We start from the raw sequence: 21514 nt of genomic DNA, 5'->3' as shown, positions 1-21514 counted from the left end.
CACTTACAAAGCATGTAGAAGTCTGTAATATTTATCATAGGTACTCTTCAACTGTGTGTGAAGGATTCTAAAACAAAAATCCAGAAAATCACATTGTATGATTTTTAAGTAATGAATTTGCATTTTATTGCATGACATCAGAAAAGCAGAACTCAATATTTGGTACAGAAACCTTTGTTTGCAATTGCAGAGATCATATGTTTCCTGTAGTTCTTGACCAGGATGAACAGTTGTTTCCTTCTCACCAAGCTGCTGACCTATTGTCCTGTAGCCCATCCTAGCCTTGTGCAGGTCTACAATTTTATCCCAGATGTCCATACACAGCTCTCTGGTCTTGGCCATTGTGGAGAGGTTGGAGTCTGTTTGATTGATTGTGTGGACAGGTGTCTTGTATACAGGTAACGAGTTCAAACAGGTGCAGTTAATACAGGTAATGAGTGGAGAATAGGAGGGCTTCTTAAAGAAAAAAGAACATGTCTGTGAGAGCTGGAATTCTTACTGGTTGGTAAGTGATCAAATACTTATGTCATGCAATAAAATGCAAATTAATTATTTAAAAATCATACAATGTAATTTTCTGGATCTTTTTTAGATTCCGTCTCTCACAGTTGAAGTGTACCTATGATAAAAATGACAGACCTCTACATGCTTTGTAAGTAGGAAAACCTGCAAAATCGGCAGTGTATCAAATACTTGTTCTCCCCACTGTATATAGTCCTGGGTTATTGTCTATAGTTTGGAGGTTTGGTGTGGATTAATGTTGTCTGTCTCTACAGTTTCAACATGGCCCGGCTGTTCCTGTTGGTTCTGAGTGTATCTGTTATATCAGCTGTCAGAGGAGAAGTGTTTGAAAACTTCAACCAGTGCAACCGTTTTTTCTTTAAAGGAAAACCGGTTCAGGGTCTTGATATAGCTATGAACACCCCCAAACCTCATGACGGAGTCACCATCAGTAAAGAGGAGCTTAGAGAGGAGTCTGTAAAGTTGTACCAAGAAATTTACAATATACTACACAATAACAATTATAAAACTGATTTATTAAAAGCATGTTCACAGGACAACATTAATGTGTATACACTGTTAGAGCATGTTAAATGTGGAATTGATCAAGTTCCAGTAGAATTAAATTACATACAATCAGCGTTAGATATGGTTATCCAACAATGTCAAGATCTATCAAATTTAGTAACCAATGATAAATTAAAAGCCAAATTGGAAACAATTATACAAACATCGAAGGAGGTTAAAGAGAAAATCCAGGATTTCAGAAATAAACCTGATTCCTTAAAGGATCCACAAGAAGATCTAAACATCTGCCTCTCTGCTTATGAGGCTGCCAGTCCTGCATACATCTGTCAGAAGTATGGCGACAAACCTGGTGACAACTATCAATTTGCCACCCTGTACGACCGAGGCAGAAGGATCCCTCTCTACTCCGCCTACAAAATGGACCTGACTGGGAACACTAAAAGGACAGGAGTCATAAAGTACTATGAACCCCAGGTTTGAACTGCTTTCTTCTTTAAACTACTATGAACCCCAGGTTTGAACTGCTTTCTTCTTTAAACTACTATGAACCCCAGGTTTGAACTGCTTTCTTCTTTGAATAACAGCATTAGACTCAATGTTCAATACAGGACTTATTTTACCTGTTAAATCTATTTAATTAATTAATTGAATGTCATTAACTATACCTGTCACTTAACAAATATATAGTTCTAATATTTATTTAAAAACAATGTACTGTATATATACACTGCTTAAAACCACACATCGGCCCTCATTTATCAAAAGTGCGTACACCAAATTTCCAGCGTACACCTGGCGTACACCCAAAACCACGGTGACTTTGAGATTTATCAATATGGACGTTGGCGTACGGCACTCTCAAATCCTACGCCAGCTCAGGAGGTGGTGTACGCACGTTTTGAGTTAGTGCAGAAATGCGCAGAAAAAAAAATCCTAACGCACTGACAAACTAAAAGATATGATATATTATGACCCACTGTAAAAAAAACAACAACATAATTACAAACTTCAGTGTTTATTTTTGTGCAACATGGACTTCAATGTTTAATTTGTGTGACTTTACCAAAGCATTTGATTTATATGTATTCCTTCAGATGCGAGCCTGTGCGCTTTACATTACTTTTCAGTGTTAGGCCCGGCAGTTGCGCACGGACTGGGTTCAGTAATAAAAGGCTTTTAATGACCAAAATATAATTCAGACTGACAAAATAATAAAATTGACATTCTTCTTCTTTTAAATAATAATAATAATAATAGAAATAATAATAATAACGACATTGAAAGACGGATCGGTGCAGCTTCTGCAGTAATGCAGTCGATGTATCGGTCTGTCGTGGTGAAGAAAGAGCTGAGCCACAAGGCGAAGCTCTCGATTTACCAGTCAATCTACGTTCCTACTCTCACCTATGGTCATGAGCGAAAGGACAAGATCCCGGATACAGGCGGCCGAAATGAGCTTTCTCCGCAGGGTGGCCGGGCGATCCCTTAGAGATAGGGTGAGAAGCTCGGTCACCCGGGAGGAGCTCAGAGTAGAGCCGCTGCTCCTCCACATCGAGAGGGGTCAGCTGAGGTGGCTTGGGCATCTGTTTCGGATGCCTCCGGAACGCCTTCCTGGGAAGGTGTTCCGGTCCCGTCCCACCGGGAGGAGACCCCGGGGAAGACCTAGGACACGCTGGAGGGACTATGTCTCCCGGCTGGCCTGGGAACGCCTCGGTGTCCCCCCGGAAGAGCTAGAGGAAGTGTCTGGGGAGAGGGAAGTCTGGGCATGTGATGTGGAGTACCATTCATTCACATTAATAACTGCATGACAATTTGTAATATTCGTCTTATTATTTTATGATATTTATCAATGACGTTTATTGTTATTTAGAAGAAGAATGTCGTTATTATTATTATTTCTATTATTGTCTAAAAGAAGAAGAATGTCATTTTTATTATTTTGTCAGTCTGAATTATATTTTGGTAATTTAAAGCCTTTTATTACTGAACCCAGTCCATGCGCAACTGCCGGGCCTAACCCTGAAACGTCATGTAAAGCGCACAGGCTCGCATCTGAAGGAATACATATAAGTCAAATGCTTTGGTAAAGTCACACAAATGAAACCTTGAAGTCCATGTTGCACAAAAATAAACACTGAAGTTTGTAATTATGTTGTTGTTTTTTTTTACAGTAGGTCATAATATATCACATCTTTTAGTTTGTCAGTGCGTTAGGATTTTCTTTTCTGCGCTATTAAGGTTTCATTTCTCTCCGCCATGTCCATGTGCAATATGTTGTTGTCATCCATCCACCAAAGATCACTCCAAATATAACTATTAATACTGTTTTATTTTCAGTTTACATCTCAATGCACTGGCATAACATCAGTGCACGAGGGAACAGCAGCAGGGGCTGAGTATATGGCTACACATTTTTTACTTGAGACAGGTCAAAATAAAAGTCCCGTCTCTTCACACATGCGCACAATTAACTCTTGCACAATTTTGGGTATACAACAGTCAGTATCATAATTAAACAACATAATATGACATAAATGATGAGAACATATAACTCAACATGCGCATTTCCGCACTAACTCAAAACGTGCGTACACCACCTCCTGAGCTGGCGTAGGATTTGAGAGTGCCGTACGCCAACGTCCATATTGATAAATCTCAAAGTCACCTTGGTTTTGGGTGTACGCCAGGTGTACGCTGGAAATTTGGTGTACGTACTTTTGATAAATGAGGGCCAATGTGACTCAGTAGTGTGTATGGCCTCCATATGCCTGTATGCACTCCCGACAATGTTTGGGCAGATGGTGTCCTGATGGATCTCCTGTGACTGTCCAGTGAGCTCCTGGACAGTCTGTGGCGCTACTTGGCGGCGTCAGATTCACCGATACATAACATCCCAGAGGTTCCAAATTGGATTCAGGTCTGGGGAACGAGGGCCAGTCAATGGCATTAATGCTTTCGTCATCCAAGAACTGCCTACACACTCTGGTCACATGAGTCTGGGCATTGTCCTGTAGCAGGTGGAACCCAGGGCCCACTGCACCAGCATAAGGTCTGACCATGGGTCTGAGGATTTCATCCCGGTACCTAACAGCAGTCAGGGTACCGTTGGCCAGCATGTGGAGGTCTGTGTGACCCTCCAAGGACATGCCTCCCCAGAACCAGCAGCAGCAGGGAGTAGCACACCAAAACCAAAAACAGTGGCGTTGCTAGGATCACAAATGCTTTCGGGGCTTAGCCATTGTATCTCGCAGGTGATGCGTAGTACACATTATGAATTATTCCGTATAGACGAAAACCGTCAGTATCTGCATTATGGTAAGACTGAAATAAAACCGTTTTCAGTTATATTGCGACTGTTTCTGGTGGATTTTCGAAGTACATGCGTTTTGGGTCAGGATAGGCAAACACATTTGCTGGCTTAACAACATAGTTACGATATCTTAAGCCTTAACTGAAACTGTATACAGTTATATTGTGACTGTTTCTGGTATGGAAAAGTTCATCTTCAGTCTCACTAGCAATTGCTCAATTCTTATGATTATTCCTAGGAAGTTAATAGATACTAGTAAGCCTATTTAACACAATCCTCAATTGAGTCTAGTGACTGCTGAAACGTGTAATGATGTAGAGTAGTGGTTAAAGACAGTGCCTCTCATGTGGAAGACCTACGTTTGAATCTATTGAGAGCAACGACATTTATTAATTATTTCTGATAGATTCCACGATTCTTTCGTCTTTTGACTTGATTAAAAAGTTAGTTATCATTGCCTTTATTTATAGTTATTGTATAAATGTAATTCATGAATGAATGAAAGTATGTTGTTTTGCTATGAAAGAAAAAAATACGTTCCTATGCCATGAAATTATATAGTTTTGTCAGACTCGCTAGAAATTGCTAAATTCTTATGAGTATTCCAGTAAGTTAGTAGATTCCAGTAAAGCTTATTACTGGCTAATACGCTGTTAAAATGGCCAGTGGCAAACGCAATACATAGCCGTTATTTGTGGTGGAGGTAAACTTAGTAAGAGACTTTAGTCAGTTTAATTGTTTAATATCATTCACGAATGGCCAATTATCTATTAAAACGGCCAGTGGCAAAAGAGGGCCAGCTGAACTAGGCTTGCCTGGTTTTTTTGGTGTTATTTCATTATCATTATCGCGGGCAGGTTTTACAAATGAAGCCAAGTCACGCCTCACCAAAGGCGATTGACTAAAGATTGGCTTGAACAGGTTTGGCTGCATTGTCGCTAGCCGTGACATTTTTCTTCTGTGACGCACTGCCAAACCGATCATGCAGACAGCATAACGTTCACCACAGCGTCTCCAGACTCCTTCTTGTCTGTCATATGTGCTCAGTCTGAACCTACTCACATCTGTGAAGAGAATGGGGCACCAATGGCTCAGCTTATAAAATGGACCAGACTGGAATAACTAAGAGGGAAGGGAATGTTAAGTACTATGAACCCCAGGTTTGAACTGCTTTCTTCTTTAAACTACTATGAACCCCAGGTTTGAACTGCCTTCTTCTATAAACTACTATGAACCCCAGGTTTGAACTGCTTTCTTCTTTAAACTACTATGAACCCCAGGTTTGAACTGCTTTCTTCTTTAAACTACTATGAACCCCAGGTATGAACTGTTTAACTAATTACATATTGAAGACCCATGGTGAACTTCAGATTTTGAATGAGTGTTTAAAATCAGAGTTAAACATATTTTTACCAAAATAAACTACACCCGAGTCTGTATAAGGCATTTCCCAAGAGTCCTTGCATTTATATAATCCAATCCAATGCAACATGTCAGTATTATTACAGGCCAGATATATTTTACTAAAAGTGTGATTGTTTTGTTTTTCAGCTTGTGCATGCTGGTCTAGATTCTGAGCAGAAAGATGTCAAGAAAGTTAAAGAATCATTAAAAAAGTACAACGGTGACAAAAACTGCAACGCGAAGTACCTTGCTTACCGAGAAAGATACAAACTTCGCTGGAGCCAAGCAACCGTTGATGACTTCACTTCCTTTGACCAAGGACACCTGAATCCTGCTGGTCACCACGCTGAAGGAGATGGTTCTGAGGCCACCATGACCTTTACCAACGTGGCACCACAGAGTAAAAAAATGAACAATGAGGCCTGGAGCAAATATGAAATCAATTTGAGGAAGAATTATAGAGATGAATTAGCAGGAGATTTAAATTCAGTGACATTCAAAAACTGTGATCATCTGTACGTAGTGACGGGGGTGGTGCCTGGGAACACATGGCAGTTTGGGAGAGTTAATGTTCCTAGTTACTACTGGAGTGCCCACTGCTGTACCAGGAAGGATGAGGGTCCTATCCAGTCTGGAGGGGCTGTATGTCCTAACAGAGATGATGGAGAGGTTGAAGAGTTTGACAGCGTAGATGAACTTGAAGTCAAACTTAAAACATTAATTGAAAAGGAACTACATTTAAAGCTGAATAATCCAATCAATATTTTTGATAAATGTGTGCCTCAACTAACACGAAGCAAGTCCCTTCCATCAATCCCATCAGACTCGATAGATCCATTGAAACCCAAACGTCCCAAAGAGTATAAATAACTCCACCGTTGCCTTCGTGGCCAATTGAATCTCATAATTTGTAATATTTGTATTGTTCTCCATCTAGCAATGACTTTGGTGTTATATTTGGTGTTATATTTACATCGTAGTCACTTGGCAGATGCTCTTATCCTGAGCAATATTTTTAGATAGCTTTGTGATACTATCACACAGTTTAGTAGTGTGTTCTAATCAATTTATTAGTTATGGGCAAAAGACAGTGTGAAAAAGACCCTACGAATAAATAAAAATAAGACATACAAAGTTAACAAAAGACAACAGACAGGAGGTTGTGTTCTAAGTAAAGTACTCCATAAAAGGCAGCTACTACCATCTAGCTATCTTAAAATGAATACCCTGGCTGTAGGTTGCACTTGAGGACATTTGATCTGGTATTTGGTTGCATTAAGGTTAGAATTAAGGCCCAATCACCTTTTACATTTAGAAAAATGTTTACTGTCTTTTAATTTGTTGTCATAGAGAAGTGTTAGAGAGCTCACCTTCTGCCTTAATGATGATCTCTGTCATATGGCTAAATTAAATAGACCAGGACTGTAAACCAATGTCTGATGCCTAATGTTGATTTCCAAAGCATATCTACCTGGATGCGGAGAACAATGCATAGAAAAGAACAAGTGTTGGGTGGGGCCTGTTTAGTCACTATGTTGTGTCAGACGTCACTTTCTGCTTTTAGTTCACTGTTCACCTGCTATGAGGACAGTCAAAATATCCCTCCATTATAGCATCACAGACCTGAGTGAGGACATTTTTATGTACTTTAATTCTGATTATAGACCAGAAACTACATCACAATTTAAATATTATTTTATTTACTTTATTTAAAGTGTATTTGGGAATACAGTTATGATGTACCACAGCCATGACAAATAAACCTAGATCCATCAAAATGAATAAAGATTAAATAAAGTAAGTCATGTAAATGTTGGTTGTGTCATTGTGGCTCCCATTATCAATTTGGCTCCATCTGTAGGCAAGTACAATACATTTATTATATTCTAACTGTAACAAGGAGGAGCAGTGAAGGAGAACTCTTCTCCTTCCTCCTCTCTCGCCTTTATCTTACATTATCTTACATCCTTTTCTTCTGCTCCTCTTGTCCAACACGTTTCTCTTGGTTTGGGAACGATTTGTGCGGTTGTATTCTCTCAATGCTTAGGGACCTGTTCAACAGCCTCTGGCTACCACTTCCTGTTCCCTCCTCTTTCCTCCTCCTCTTCCTCCTCCTCTCCTCTGCACTCCTCACATGCAACCATCACTTCCTTCTCGATCTTTAGAGGCATGCTGGACTTCCTGGGTTTCTTCTTGGGGGCAGGGTCAGACGAAAAACACCTGAGTACCTGACCAGATGACAGGAGAGCTTTGGCCCCTCCCACTGACCCCAAGGAATCCTCTGATTGGTCTGGGAGTGAGGAGGAAGAGGGTAGAGGGGAGAGAAGGGCAGTGAGGGGAGAGGATGAGGAGGGAGGTGAGGTCAGGAGAGAGGAGCAGGGAAGAGGAGGAGAGGAGGTCTTTAGAGTAAGTCTATGGAGCTGGGACAGAGTCTTCACCTCCCCCAGAGATGGAACCAGCAGCTGAGTCTCCAGGGGAGACAGAGGAACAGTCATGCCCCCTGAGGGATGCCCTGGTCTGGGCAACATGGGCCCGCTGTGGGGGTCTGGACTGGAGGAACCGGCTGGCTCTGAGCCCGGGTGTCTCAGGGGTGGGTATTGGGGGGTGTATTGGTGGTGGGGGTACTTTGGGGGTACAGCTGTAGCTATGTTGAGGGGTTGGTTATGTGGTGGACTGTTGGAGTGTGTGTGTTGGCTGTCGAAGTGTGTGTGTAGTGTGTGTGTAGTGTAGTGTGTGTGTAGTGTGTGTGTCTCCCTGCATGGCGCCGGCGTCTGTCTGAGTGGACCGGTGTGTAGCCGGGGGTTTGGGTTGGCGCTGTGGCGGTTCCGGCTCCGCAGGGAGCTGAACACCATCCTGCAGCCCTCCACGGTGCAGCGGTGCTTTATCTTCAGGTGGACGGCGTTGTAGTGGATCTTCAGGGTGCCTTTATCATAGAAGCTCTTACCACAGGCCCCGCAGCACACCCTGCCCTTACGGTGGGAGGGGGGCGGCTCAGGGAACAGCAGAGAAGCGCTTCCAGTTATCCATGATAGGAGTCACACTGGCAGTGACCTTGGCATCACCTGGATCGGGGGTCATGATGTTGGCTCGTTTCTGTAGGTCTGTTCTTGATCAATCACTTGGACTTTTCATTCCTAGATTGAGGTTGTCTAAATGAGGATTCCTTAATTAAAATGATTTTTGCAGATGGAATTCCAGTGGACTGACATGTCAACCTCTGACTTCAGACATGAAGTTCGACGTGAGTCCGTGTTGTCACTGTACGGCCCTAGAAGGTAACCATGGAAATGCTTCCTTCAACTTCAGTTCACTAGGTGCTGGTATTTACAGTTTTTGGTTGGTGTTCTTGTTTCAGCCTTTGGTTTGTCCTCAGAACCAGCTGGTGGTTCTCCACAAGTTGAGATCTGAGACCTTCATCACAGCCTCAGTAGTAATGCTCCTGTCTGATATCTAACCTTCGTATCTGTCTTCCAAGATGTCTACCGCTAGTCGTATCTGTTTTCCAAGATGTCTACCGCTAGTTGTATCTGTCTTCCAAGATGTCTACTGTTAGTCGTATCTGTCTTCCAAGATGTCTACCGCTAGTCATATCTGTTTTCCAAGATGTCTACCGCTAGTCATATCTGTTTTCCAAGATGTCTACTGTTAGTCGTATCTGTTTTCCAAGATGTCTACTGCTAGTCTCTTGTGACTGATCAGAACACACAATGTAAATTAAATTAGCCTTGTTGTCTGAAACCCATTACAAGACGTGTTCACATTTTCTGTGATTAAAGATTGCTTATTCTACTGACTGAAATTGATTGTCTTCTCCTGTTCCCTATTTGCTGTACTTCTGCTGTACTGCTAGTCCTGTAATAAACCCAGAACCCCCAGCAGGTGGAGTTACTGGATAGATTAAAGCACTGTGAACTCTTACAACCTGGATTAACTGGATGACTCTCTAGGCAGTGGCATGGACATATTGATCAAAACAAATTCATAAGCAAGTTTGACCAGGAAAATGGTCTAACAGGACAGATCATGAAACCAAATCATAGTGACCAATTTGAAGCCATGTCATGTATTGCCAGCTACACATCCAATGTCTCTTATGAATGATTTGACACTAAATAACACCATTGTGAAGCCATAAAATGGGCCTGAGGACCACACGACATCCGTCCGGTGTATTTGCCCTAATTGCACATTTAGATTTGCCAGCTGGGCTACACTTGTATTAATATCTATCCCACTTTTGCATAGTCATACTTATCTGTACAACTTCTGTATATTGTCCACTGCATATTTAGAATGGCATGTAGTGCATTTGCATTAATCTATACATCCTACTTGTACTTACATTTTACTTAATACGTGTAAATGATCTGCCCACCCAGATGAGGAGAGACAGGGAGGCTGGTTTAGGTCTCTGCAGAGCTGGAGAAGATCTTTACAGAGCAGGACTGGCACGGACACGGGACTCACTGCTACCACTACATCCCCTTCAAGGCTTCATGGCACCACGCCGAGGTACCTGTCTGTTGCCTTTAACACACGTTTAAAACCAGCACCGACACTGGCAATAGGGAGGAGTAGCGTGATTCAAATACCTACTTTGAGATCGGGCCTTTGGTTGATTTGTTGTAGTATTGATGGTTTAACTTTGTACCCAATATCTAGGGTACCTACGTTACTAAATTAAATGCAGTGTGATATGAGAATGGCAGGCCCTATCTGGGAAACCAGGGTGTCTGCTGAAAGCTGGGAGTCTTGTCTTTCCAGCAGTGCCTTCCAGTCTTTGGTGTGACTCACTAACATAGAAATCTACCCTGTTGTTATTACACATAACCAATTGCATAATTATTTGAGGTTGTTGTGTGTACCTCAGAATCAGAAAAATAGTACAGCAGGGTTTTGTTTCACCAAAACCCCATATTTTAGAATGGATGCACCCCCCTCCCTGAAAAACTAAAACAACTCACTAAATAATGGTTATTACCATATTCATTTAATGTGTTGTTGTTTGAGTTCTGTCATATTTCCTTTATTCTTTGGAAGGAAGGAAGGAAGGAAGGGCGCTCTGCATTGAACGGTTTGAACGTCAGTAAAGTTGTTGGGAGGACAGTCATGGTGTCCGACAGAATGTTCTAGTCCTTTGGCTTTGAAGGAGTTTGAGGAGAAATCGGCAGCCAGCGTTTTTTCAAAGTTGTCTGCCTGGATTCCACTTGCTGGATGATAACTGCATGCATAGAAAGAGAATTAATAAAACAGTCCCCATTCAAGATAATCCTTTTATCTTTCTGTCCAGTTTTTAAGCATGTAATCCTATTACACATAGATAGCACAGAGAGATAGCACAGAGAGATAGACCAGAGAGATAGACAAGAGAGATAGACCAGAGAGATAGACCAGAGAGATAGACCAGAGAGATAGACCAGAGAGATAGACCAGAGAGATAGACCAGAGAGATAGCACAGAGAGATAGACCAGAGAGATAGACCAGAGAGATAGACAAGAGAGATAGACCAGATAGAGAATTTATGAAACTGGACTCGGGTGGTAATCTGATGTCCATGTAAGGTCATGTTAGGTTTAATCTGTGGTCAATGGATTCAGTACGTTTAATCTGTAGTCAATGGGATAGTCAGTGGTCAATAGGCTTAATCTGTGGTCAATGGGTTTAGTTGGCGGTCAGTAGGTTTAATCTGTGGTCAATGGGTTTAGTTGGCGGTCAACAGTTACAAAACTAAAAAGTCAGTTCAAACATTGTGATGTCTGTCTCTCTCTATCTCTCCCTCCAGAGGAACTGTCTGCTCTTAGGTGGAAACCTGGCTTCAGTACACGGACCTCACCAGTATCATTTCCTTCTGTCCGTCATTGAGAAGAGCGGCAAGAAAGACCAGCAAACCTGGGTTGGAGGGAACGATGCCGTCCAGGTGAGGACTCTGTCTTTCTCACGTCATACATATTATATGCATTGTTTCTACAGTAATAAAATGTTTAATACATTCACAATAGAGCCTCACCAATGCAAGCCTGTTTTATATGCTGGTTTTATATCTAACAACAGGAGTATCTGTCTGTGTCTCTAGGAGGGTCTGTCTAACTACAGTAGTGTTGAGTATCTGTCTGTGTCTCTAGGAGGGTCTGTCTAACTCCAGTAGTGTTGAGTATCTGTCTGTGTCTCTAGGAGGGTCTGTCTAACTCCAGTAGTGTTGAGTATCTGTCTGTGTCTCTAGGAGGGTCTGTCTAACTCCAGTAGTGTTGAGTATCTGTCTGTGTCTCCAGGAGGGTCTGTCTAACTACAGTAGTGTTGAGTATCTGTCTGTGTCTCTAGGAGGGTCTGTCTAATTACAGTAGTGTTGAGTATCTGTCTGTGTCTCCAGGAGGGTCTGTCTAATTACAGTAGTGTTGAGTATCTGTCTGTGTCTCCAGGAGGGTTTGTCTAATTACAGTAGTGTTGAGTATCTGTCTGTGTCTCTAGGAGGGGGTTTGGTTGTGGAGTGACGGTTCCAAGTTTTCATACCAGAACTGGAGTCGGGGGCAGCCCTCTAATTTCAACAACAGGGAGAACTGCATGGAGATTAACTATGGAGGTAGGATGTTTTCCCTCTTGATATGAGTCCATCATGTTGATAGTTGTAAAATAAATCTTAAAGGTTTTTATATGTGGCCTTAATTTCACTTATTGTGATCTTGTAGGAAATTCTCAGAAGGGTTTTTATACATCTATGGAAAAAAGAGACTGCACCTTTTTCAAAAATTTGAAAATGAAGGTTTTGAGTGAGGAACAGAAGGGTTAAAATTAAGACACCACTGCAAATTGAACGCTTCTGTTCCTCACTCAAAACCTTCCTTTTCAACTTTTTTGGAAAGAAAAAGGAGCAGTGGTCTCTTAGTTTTTTCTGTATCTGTATAATGTTGATTTACAAAGGAAGTTGTGTTGCTGTCATTATCTTCTTGCATAGACAACAACGCAATATGAAATTGTGTTTAAGCAGGTCATGTCATAAAATGTTCCAAAACACTTAATACTCATATTACATCAGAATCTCATTATGGATAATGTTTTATGTTTTTACTCTGATTCTTTTTATATATTTTTATCCACTGTATATTTTTTTAAATTAACACTGTAATAAAAACAGACTTATTGCACAATAGAAATAAATAAAAATGTCTTCTGCTAAGATGTTATCCTGAATATGTTTGTGATGTCATGAGTAGTTTACAAATCTTTTGGAGCATTTGTAACTTTATAGCTTTGACACATTTTTATCTTTTATTGTAGTCTATGAAAGGCAATGTCAGGAAAATGACAATACATTTTCTCAAAAATATAATAACACTATAGGGATCAACTACCAGCAAAGAAAGAGGGAAAATTAAGCCCCAAAAGACATATGAAACATAATTCTTGGTTTTGCTCTTTTCCAGCTGACCGTGGCAAGAATGACGCTGCCTGTTGGCATAAGTTCCCTTTCCTGTGTTCCAGAAAGCTGTGATTTCTACAATTTGGTAGATAAGACCTTGAAGAGGCTTTCAGGATGTGGGATAATTTTCAATAAAGCCACAATCTACAATATGGTCTCTTCTTAACTACAATTACAAAACCCCAATGACACACATTTGCTTGGGGGCCACTGGGAAGAGTCTGCAGCAGAATGCAGTTTATGGGCAATGAAATCTGGCAACCTGCATACAGGACAACACGGGTCCAGACATCGGGGATGAGTAATGTCGGAAAAACAGGTGGATCGTAGTTTTCTTTTACACCCAAGCATGTTAAAATATTCCATTTAAACTTAATGACCTCAAACTACATCTAATCCACATAATAAAAATAAAAACTTTTCAGGTGTCTTTTAGTAGCCAAAAATTACAGATTTGTTTTTATAGAGAGATCGCGAGACAAACGAAGATGACTGGGGAAAAGACCGCCAGATTACGGTATCACCAAAAACATTAGGCTATATATGCAATATATATAGAAAAAATATATATAATTAACATATTTAAGTTACTAACAATATAAATATATGAACGTGAAGACGCTGGATCAGCGACAGCAGCAGAGCCTAGTAGAGCTGAATGAAGTGGAGGGACATTAACGATGTGGCAAGGATGAGGAGAAAACTTATAAAACTTATAAAAACTTATAAATCCAGCTCTGTTTCGTTTTTTCATGCAAGTCTATATTAACAAGAACATAGCATAACAAAAATAGACGATATTATTGATTGCGATTAATTATAAAGCTGATGGGTGATTTCATATTTCTTTTTGAATAACATGTTAATAGTTCTAGGTTATGTTAATAATAAATGTATTGCTTGCATATTTTGGTTGATATTAGGGAGGACATTGTAGGGTGCATTAGCTGCTCAAGTGGACATGGACAACAGGGCAGATTTAACACTATAATAGTTGTCCTTTTCAAGTGTGTAGCCACATTATATAAAGTATTTCACAGAGAGGTTGTCCGGTAGAGTGGGGTACCACCTTTGATTAATAGTGACTGAACCAGTGAACATGACAGGCTAAGATGTAGCACACCATAGTAACATTTTATCAAATAAAACGTAATTCCCCAAAAACAAAACGGTGGCTAGTGAAAATGCTGAGTGGCTAGTAACTTTGGAAAACCACTAGCCACAGTGGCTGGTGAGCAGAAACATTAATGTCAAGCGCTGGTTACAAGGCAGCATTAAGAGAGTGAGGTTCTCTTAATGGAGGTGGTTAATGCAAAAGGTTTACTTTTAATAAAGCATTTCTTTCTGTCTTTCCAATTAAAACAACTGAGAGAATTTGAAGGTATGCAATCAGATCATTTAATTAATCAGTTAACGAGACTATCAGGAGTACCTGGGATAAAGCCTGACCAGTAATCAAGGACATTCAACACACCTGTGACAGGTCTTTAAAACAGGACAGACAGGAGAAGATGAGTTCTGCTAGTCAGTGAAGATCTTAAACAAAGTGACACAGAATATAAAGACTACAGAAGGTGAGTGCTCAACCTGTGTTCAACTGATCTAAACATGTGAGTTGTAGTGAGAGGCAACGGATGTTTTTGGAACCTTTGAGACTTCTGTTTAAAACCTGTAAATTACTAACATTTAAATAAGGTGCACACTAGTGACATGGCCTGGTCAGATATTTAAATCCCATGTCATCACCACCAGCTGTGTCACTACTCCCACCTCTTCAGACAGAAAACACATGTACCTAAACTGATTAGTTTGGTGTCCAGTAGAGGTTTGACATTTCCACACATGATCTCAGTTGGTGCTCTGGATTTATTGTTCCTTGTCCTTCAGGGTAACTATGGCGATGTTGACTGTTCTGCTCCTCAGTGCTGGTAAGTGTGACATTTCCTCTCCTTCAGTAGGAGGTGTTTAGTTTCGGTCTGGGTGTCTGGACAGTTTATAGTGGTTTCTTAATCCTTTTCCCAGCATATTTCAGTGTAACTGTTGCAATACCTTCATTATCCGTTCAACCAATTTGGTTCTGGTCTGTCCAAATGCATCAGTCTTCAGCCCTCTGACCCAAGGATCCTGTATCAGCTGTGGGTTGCAGAACACTGACCCAGTGGCTGGAAGTGACCCAGGTGAGGTCCTGTTGAAATTCTTCCTTTAACGTGAGTCATGGTAAGGAAGCTGCTTACACATGATGCCGACAAAAGGCCATAACCTCCGGCCGACGTCAGACAGCAGACCCATTTCAAATTGTGTGGAAAAGGATCAGACATGAACCAACCTGACTGGTCCCCCTTGGACTGCCAGTTGTTCCAGAAGTATCTGAACTCTTCCAGAGCTACCTCAACTAAATGGTCAACTGGGCAGCACTCCGCTTGAAACCCTTGTACAGTGTCAGGCTCTCTGTATGAAACCCTTGTGCAGTGTCAGGCTCTCTGTATGAAACCCTTGTGCAGTGTCAGGCTCTCTGTATGAAAGCCTTGTGCAGTGTCAGGCTCTCTGTATGAAAGCCTTGTGCAGTGTCAGGCTCTCTGTATGAAAGCCTTGTGCAGTGTCAGGCTCTCTGTATGAAAGCCTTGTGCAGTGTCAGGCTCTCTGTATGAAACCAGTGTGCAGTGTTAACATGTGACCTGTTCTTCCTTTCCTGGCAGCTCTACCCTCCTGTCCAGGTGGCTGGAAGGCAAATGGACCCCACTGCTTCCAGTATGTCAGAAATCCATTGAGCTGGTCTGATGCCTTGGTATGTAGAACACTGGCCCTTATGGCTAATGGTGTCCTTTTCAGAGTGAAGAATGTTCTGTTTTTACTGCAAACTATAATTTTTTGGCATGTTTTCTCCATGACCGGGCTTGTCTTTCTGTCACCCATTCAGAATAACTGTCTTCAGCTGGGAGGAAACCTGGCCTCCATCCACAGCCTGGCAGAGGAGCGCTTCCTGTTATCCATGAGTCTCACTGGTAGTGATGCAGGCATCACTTGGATTGGGGGTCATGTGGCTGGTTATTTACATGAGGTTGGTTCTTAAAAGGGCAGGTCATCTATGTGGTTTGACTGTTTGTACTGGATTTCCCCAAACAGCTTTGTCCCAGAATTGGTGTCACCTTTTGCTGGTAGCCTGTTCCCCCAAGAATGTTGAAATACTTCAACACCTCAAGCCAACCTTTTCAGACCTATTTTTACTGTCTTTCTACATTTAGCTTTAACAACAAATTTTCAGATTGAACAGAAGGTCCATTCAACAGAGGTCAGGTTGAGTCCTGTGATCACAAACAGCCAAAGATCTGGGGAATCCACTGTAAGAGTGAATTAGACCAGTGTTTTTCAACCCTGCTCCTGGGGGCACAGATCCCTGCATGTTTTAGATCTCCCTGGTCTCACATGTTTCAAATGATCAGCTCATTATCATGTCCTTGATGGGCTACATCAGGTATGGGAGGGCAGGGAGAGACTTAAAACATGCAGGAGCAGGGTTGAATAACACTGAATTAGACCACGGTAACTGTCTTAACTAGTCCTTATACAGACTACACACTCATTCCTAGATTGAGGAGTGGTTAATGACCTTGTGTTCTGGTCAGGTGGAATTCCAGTGGACCGACGCGTCGGCGCCGGTGTACAGACATAAACTGGCTCAAGGACCTGGCCCCTCCCCCTTTTGTCTGACCCTAGAAGGTAACCATGGAAATGCATCATGCAGTGTGAATCTCTGCTCATTTGCTGTAAAAGAAACGTTGACACTTTCCCCCTGACCTTCATCTAGTACTTAATTGTTCTACTGTACATAGACACTTTCTTAAACCATTACTTTAACCCTGAAATGGCACCTGATTGTCTAATTCTCAGAACAGTTCAGGGTTTCAGGTAACACATGGGACAGCTGGGGAAAGGTTCAGGAATCCTGCTCCTTCACTAAGGAAGGAAGAGGAGCTGCTGTTGGTTGAACCTGATGGATGGACAACCTCCACTCACTAGGGGGCAGCAGTGAGGTGTCTAACCACTCCATATTTCATCTTGTGTCCTCAGAACCTGCTGCCGGGTCTCCCCTGTGGTTCCCCGCACCCTGCCACAGACGCCATCCATCCCTCTGCCAGACCCATTGATCAAAACATGTTGGTCCAGATCTTTTTGGTTGCACTGTAACTGCTTTATCCAGGTGAATGTTTACATTCAGGATGTAATAAATACAATCAATGTTTTAGTAATATCACACCTCTACAATACCAGGGTGCCTTGTTTTTATCAGCATGGTTTGAACTAAGCCCTGGTCTCTAATGTGATTCTGTGACTTCCATCATTTGTCTACTTAACTGAACTCCTGTATTGTGACATCAGGCTATTCATCTATTAAAGCATATTTTGTGAAACCCACAAGTATTGTCTCAAACTAGTGGTTGAACCATGGTATTGAAGGTTCTCTTGACTAGATGGTGTTTGTATTAACAAGAACAGACTCATGGTTCTAATAACAGCTGGTTGGTAGAGCTGGATGAACTACAAACCCCAGGATTGAATAGTTCATTACATTCCTGTAAGACCACTAAGGGAAACGCTAGGCCACCACAAATTCACTTTGAAACTCAATGTTTAGGAGACAAAAGTTTTTTTGTGTTCCTAAAACCACAACTCATGACTGTCTTACCTGTGACCCCATTAATCATGAACTGATCCTTATTTATCCAACAGGACCCCCATTCTGATGTATTAAACTGGTAGTTTCATATGGGTTAAAACCCGGAGCTCACCTGTAATTTGTGTGAAATGGTTGATTTACATGTCTCTGAATGCATTATCTACCTCATGTCCAGCTTACCTTACAACTAGCACTAAATGCAAAGCCTGGAATCAACACTAGACTTCACTGCTCTGGTACCCAGCCTAATAAACAACTGTGCTCTTAGCCAAGTGTCTAAAATTGCCCTGCATTTAAAAAAAACAAATCTATGTAGACAAGAGTTTATACAAATTGGCTAAGAACAACAAATTGGGACGGAACCTTGGCATTGGATGTCAGGATTTTATAAAATGTAATTCCTCAATGCTTCAATTTGGATGAATATATCTTAAACTCTAAAAACTTTGTATAATTTCAATCCAATATGACAGACTCTACTGGGCACCAAGAGACTTGAAGCTACTCTGAAACCCTTTAATTTTGAGAAACACATCACGCTACAGCGCTGGTCTATTTTCTATTGACTAAATGGGCCCTTGTATCCAGGGTACCTCTATATGTTCACTAACCTGATGACCCTGTTCTATCCAGGGTAGCCCCAATATATTCATTGACCTGATGACATGGTCATATCCCAGGGTACCCCAGATAGATTCACTGACCTGATGACACGGTCATATCTCAGGGTACCCCAGATAGATTCACTGACCTGATGACACGGTCATATCCCAGGGTACCCCAGATAGATTCATGGTAATACCTAGGGAAAATAAGTAGCCAATCACATCCTTTAATTAATCAGTCAAGCAGGAGCACCTGGAATAAAGCTTGAGCAGTAATCAAGGACATTCATCCCACCAGTGACCGGTCTTTAAAACAGGACAGACAGGAGAGGAAGAATTCTGCTAGCCAGTGAAGATCTTTAAAGAAGTGACATGACATCTGAGGAATTCAGAAGGTGAGAGGCTAATGTCTGGTCTTCAATGACTATTCCTGCCTGCTTCCCAACTGTGAACCCTATTCCTTATGTAGTACACTACTTCTGATTGGGGTCCCTAGGGAGTAGTGTCCCTGGTCATGTGCAGCTCTGATCAGTAGTTGGGTGCTAAATGGGGACTTGTGTGTTTGTGAATCATGTATTTCTGGAGGTTTCGGTGACATTAAAATCAGAGGTCAGTGTTCAGCCAATCTGAAGCCTGAGGTGACCAACTTGGTGCCCCCAGGATGGAGTTTGAGGAAGATGGTGTTATATTAACAACAGTAACATACTTCAATGTGTCCCTAATGTCTCCCTAAGACCCAGAACTCTTCCACGTGTTCCAACAGTACTGACTCAACCAACACCTCTGTTCTGTCAGGAACTAATCACCATGGTGATGTTGACCCTTCTGTTTCTATGGTCAGCCTGTGTTCTGGGCCATGTCTCTACAGGTGAGTGTCTACCACACCCCTGCTCTGACCTCACTCCTTTCAGGGCCTGCTGTGACCAATTGGGTGGAGTCTCTCTGAGCCATAGATGTGTGTATGACTTTTGACCACTGCCCTGGCAGCTAATGTCTCCTGTCAACATGGCTGGAAGGCCCATCAATCAATCTGCTTCCAGTATTTCAGTGTTCCAATGAACTGGTCCGAAGCCCTGGTAGGTTCTATACCCTCTTTGGTTTCTCCTGCAGCTCTCCTTTCAGATGAGGAATGTTGGCACACTTGGATACTGTTGATGGAATGGTGTTGTCCTCCTCACCATGAATGTCTCCTCCTTTAGGACAACTGTTTGAAGCTGGGGGGAAACCTCGCCTCCATCCACAGTCTTGCAGGGGAGCGCTTGCTGTTATCCATGATAAGGAGTCACACTGGCAGTGACCTTGGCATCACCTGGATCGGGGGTCATGACGTTGGTTTGGTTTTTGAGGTCTGTTCTTGATCAATCACTTGGGCCCTTCATTCTTAGATTGAGGTTGTCTAAATGAGGATTCCTTAATTGAAATGATTCTTGCAGATGGAATTCCAGTGGACTGACATGTCAACATCTGACTTCAGACATGAGGTTTGACGTGAGCCAGTGATGTCAAATTACAGCCTTACCCTAGAAGGTAACCATTTAGTTGGTGTTCTTGTTTCAGCCTTTGGTTTGTCCTCAGAACCAGCTGGTGGGTCTCCACAATGGTTCCCAGAGGCCTTCCACCGACACCATCCATAGCTCTGCCAAAACAAATAGACCAGAACATAGTTCTACAAGAGTTTACATGTCACAACACAAAGCCATTAATGTCTAAACTGCTGGCAACAAAAGTGAGTACACCCCTAGCAAGTGTGTATTGCCTACAGACAAGCATGGTGGTGGGAGTGTCATGGTCTGGGGCTGCATGAGTGCTGCTGGCACTTGGGAGCTACTCTTTATTGAGCTAAACATTATTGTGACATACTGAAGCAGAACATGATCCCCTGCCTTCGGAGACTGGGCCGCAGGGCAGTATACCAACATGATAACGACTCCAAACACACCTCCAAGACGAGCAATGTCTTGCTAAAGAAGCTGAGGGTGAAGGTGATGGACTGGCCAAGTATGTCTCCAGACCTAAACCCTATTGAGCCTCTGTGGGCATCCTCAAACGGAAGGTGGAGGAGCTCAAGGTCTCTAACATCCACCAGCTCTGTGATGTCGTCATGGAGGAGTGGAAGAGGACTCCAGTGGCAACCTGTGAAGCTCTGGTGAACTCCATGCCCAAGAGAGTTAAGGCAGTGCTGGAAAATAATGGTGACCACACAAAATATTGACATTTTTACTTAGGGGTGTACTCACTTTTGTTGCCAGTGGTTTAGACATTAAAGTGCCCATAGCATGACTGCTTTTCAACAAGTTAAAATAGGTCGATAAGTTCCATAAAACATGTTTCTGAAGTTGTTTGCTGGAAATAGCTTGTAGGAAAAGATTCTTACCTCCCTCGATTACCCTCTGTTTCATTCATTCATCTTCTTCCGCTTCATCCGGGGCCGGGTCGCGGGTGCAGCAGTCTAAGCAGAGATGCCCAGACTTCCCTCTCCCCAGACACTTCCTCCAGCTCTTCCGGGGGGACACCGAGGCGTTCCCAGGCCAGCCGGGAGACATAGTCCCTCCAGCGTGTCCTAGGTCTTCCCCGGGGTCTCCTCCCGGTGGGACGGGACCGGAACACCTTCCCAGGAAGGCGTTCCGGAGGCATCCGAAACAGATGCCCAAGCCACCTCAGCTGACCCCTCTCGATGTGGAGGAGCAGCGGCTGTACTCCAAGCTCCTCCCGGGTGACCGAGCTTCTCACCCTATCTCTAAGGGATCGCCCAGCCACCCTGCGGAGAAAGCTCATTTCGGCCGCCTGTATCCGGGATCTTGTCCTTTCGGTCATGACCCAAAGCTCATGACCATAGGTGAGAGTAGGAACGTAGATTGACCGGTAAATCGAGAGCTTCGCCTTGAGGCTCAGCTCTTTCTTCACCACGACAGACCGATACATCGACCGCATTACTGCAGAAGCTGCACCGATCCGTCTGTCAATCTCCCGTTCCATCCTTCCCTCACCCGTGAACAAGACCCCTAGATACTTAAACTCCTCCACTTGAGGCAAGCACTCTCCACCAACCTGAAGTGGGCAAGCCACCCTTTTCCGA

At 42.6% G+C, this 21514-nt stretch overlaps 4 protein-coding genes across 5 annotated transcripts; 3 read left to right on the top strand and 1 right to left on the bottom strand.

Moving 5' to 3' along the window:
* The first annotated feature begins 767 nt into the window (after nucleotides 1-767).
* LOC106023752 lies at nucleotides 768-7492 on the top strand. 2 transcript variants are annotated; one of them, XM_029117824.2, is made up of 2 exons: nucleotides 768-1503; nucleotides 5891-7492. In XM_029117824.2, the coding sequence occupies exons 1-2, from the start codon at nucleotides 784-786 to the stop codon at nucleotides 6611-6613; spliced, it is 1443 nt and encodes a 480-aa protein (XP_028973657.2). In that variant the 5' UTR covers nucleotides 768-783; the 3' UTR covers nucleotides 6614-7492. The 2 variants fall into 2 exon arrangements, with proteins under 2 accessions (XP_028973657.2, XP_034146616.1); XM_034290725.1 differs by lacking the exon at nucleotides 768-1503 and adding an exon at nucleotides 5403-5499.
* Nucleotides 7493-7812: 320 nt separating this feature from the next.
* On the bottom strand, nucleotides 7813-8769 carry LOC117593967 (zinc finger protein basonuclin-2; the record flags this gene model as incomplete). Its single annotated transcript, XM_034290778.1, has 1 exon — nucleotides 7813-8769. A coding segment is annotated over one exon (957 nt), but the record flags the coding sequence as incomplete, so codon positions are not given.
* A 2515-nt stretch (nucleotides 8770-11284) lies between these two features.
* LOC114830336 (galactose-specific lectin nattectin-like) lies at nucleotides 11285-13303 on the top strand. The gene is made up of 3 exons (XM_029117891.1): nucleotides 11285-11661; nucleotides 12210-12321; nucleotides 13163-13303. Exons 1-3 carry the CDS (start codon nucleotides 11497-11499, stop codon nucleotides 13228-13230), a joined length of 345 nt encoding a protein of 114 aa, XP_028973724.1. The 5' UTR covers nucleotides 11285-11496; the 3' UTR covers nucleotides 13231-13303.
* A 1359-nt stretch (nucleotides 13304-14662) lies between these two features.
* On the top strand, nucleotides 14663-17574 carry LOC114830333 (type-2 ice-structuring protein-like). The gene is made up of 7 exons (XM_029117883.2): nucleotides 14663-14732; nucleotides 15046-15086; nucleotides 15258-15335; nucleotides 15855-15943; nucleotides 16076-16216; nucleotides 16782-16875; nucleotides 17227-17574. Exons 2-7 carry the CDS (start codon nucleotides 15053-15055, stop codon nucleotides 17301-17303), a joined length of 513 nt encoding a protein of 170 aa, XP_028973716.1. The 5' UTR covers nucleotides 14663-14732; nucleotides 15046-15052; the 3' UTR covers nucleotides 17304-17574.
* Nucleotides 17575-21514: the final 3940 nt, after the last annotated feature.

This window comes from Esox lucius, chromosome 24, assembly GCF_011004845.1.
Source record: "Esox lucius isolate fEsoLuc1 chromosome 24, fEsoLuc1.pri, whole genome shotgun sequence".
NCBI lineage: Eukaryota > Metazoa > Chordata > Actinopteri > Esociformes > Esocidae > Esox > Esox lucius.
The sequence above is the reverse complement of the archived record's forward strand: the minus strand, read 5'-3'. Positions and strand labels throughout refer to the sequence as shown.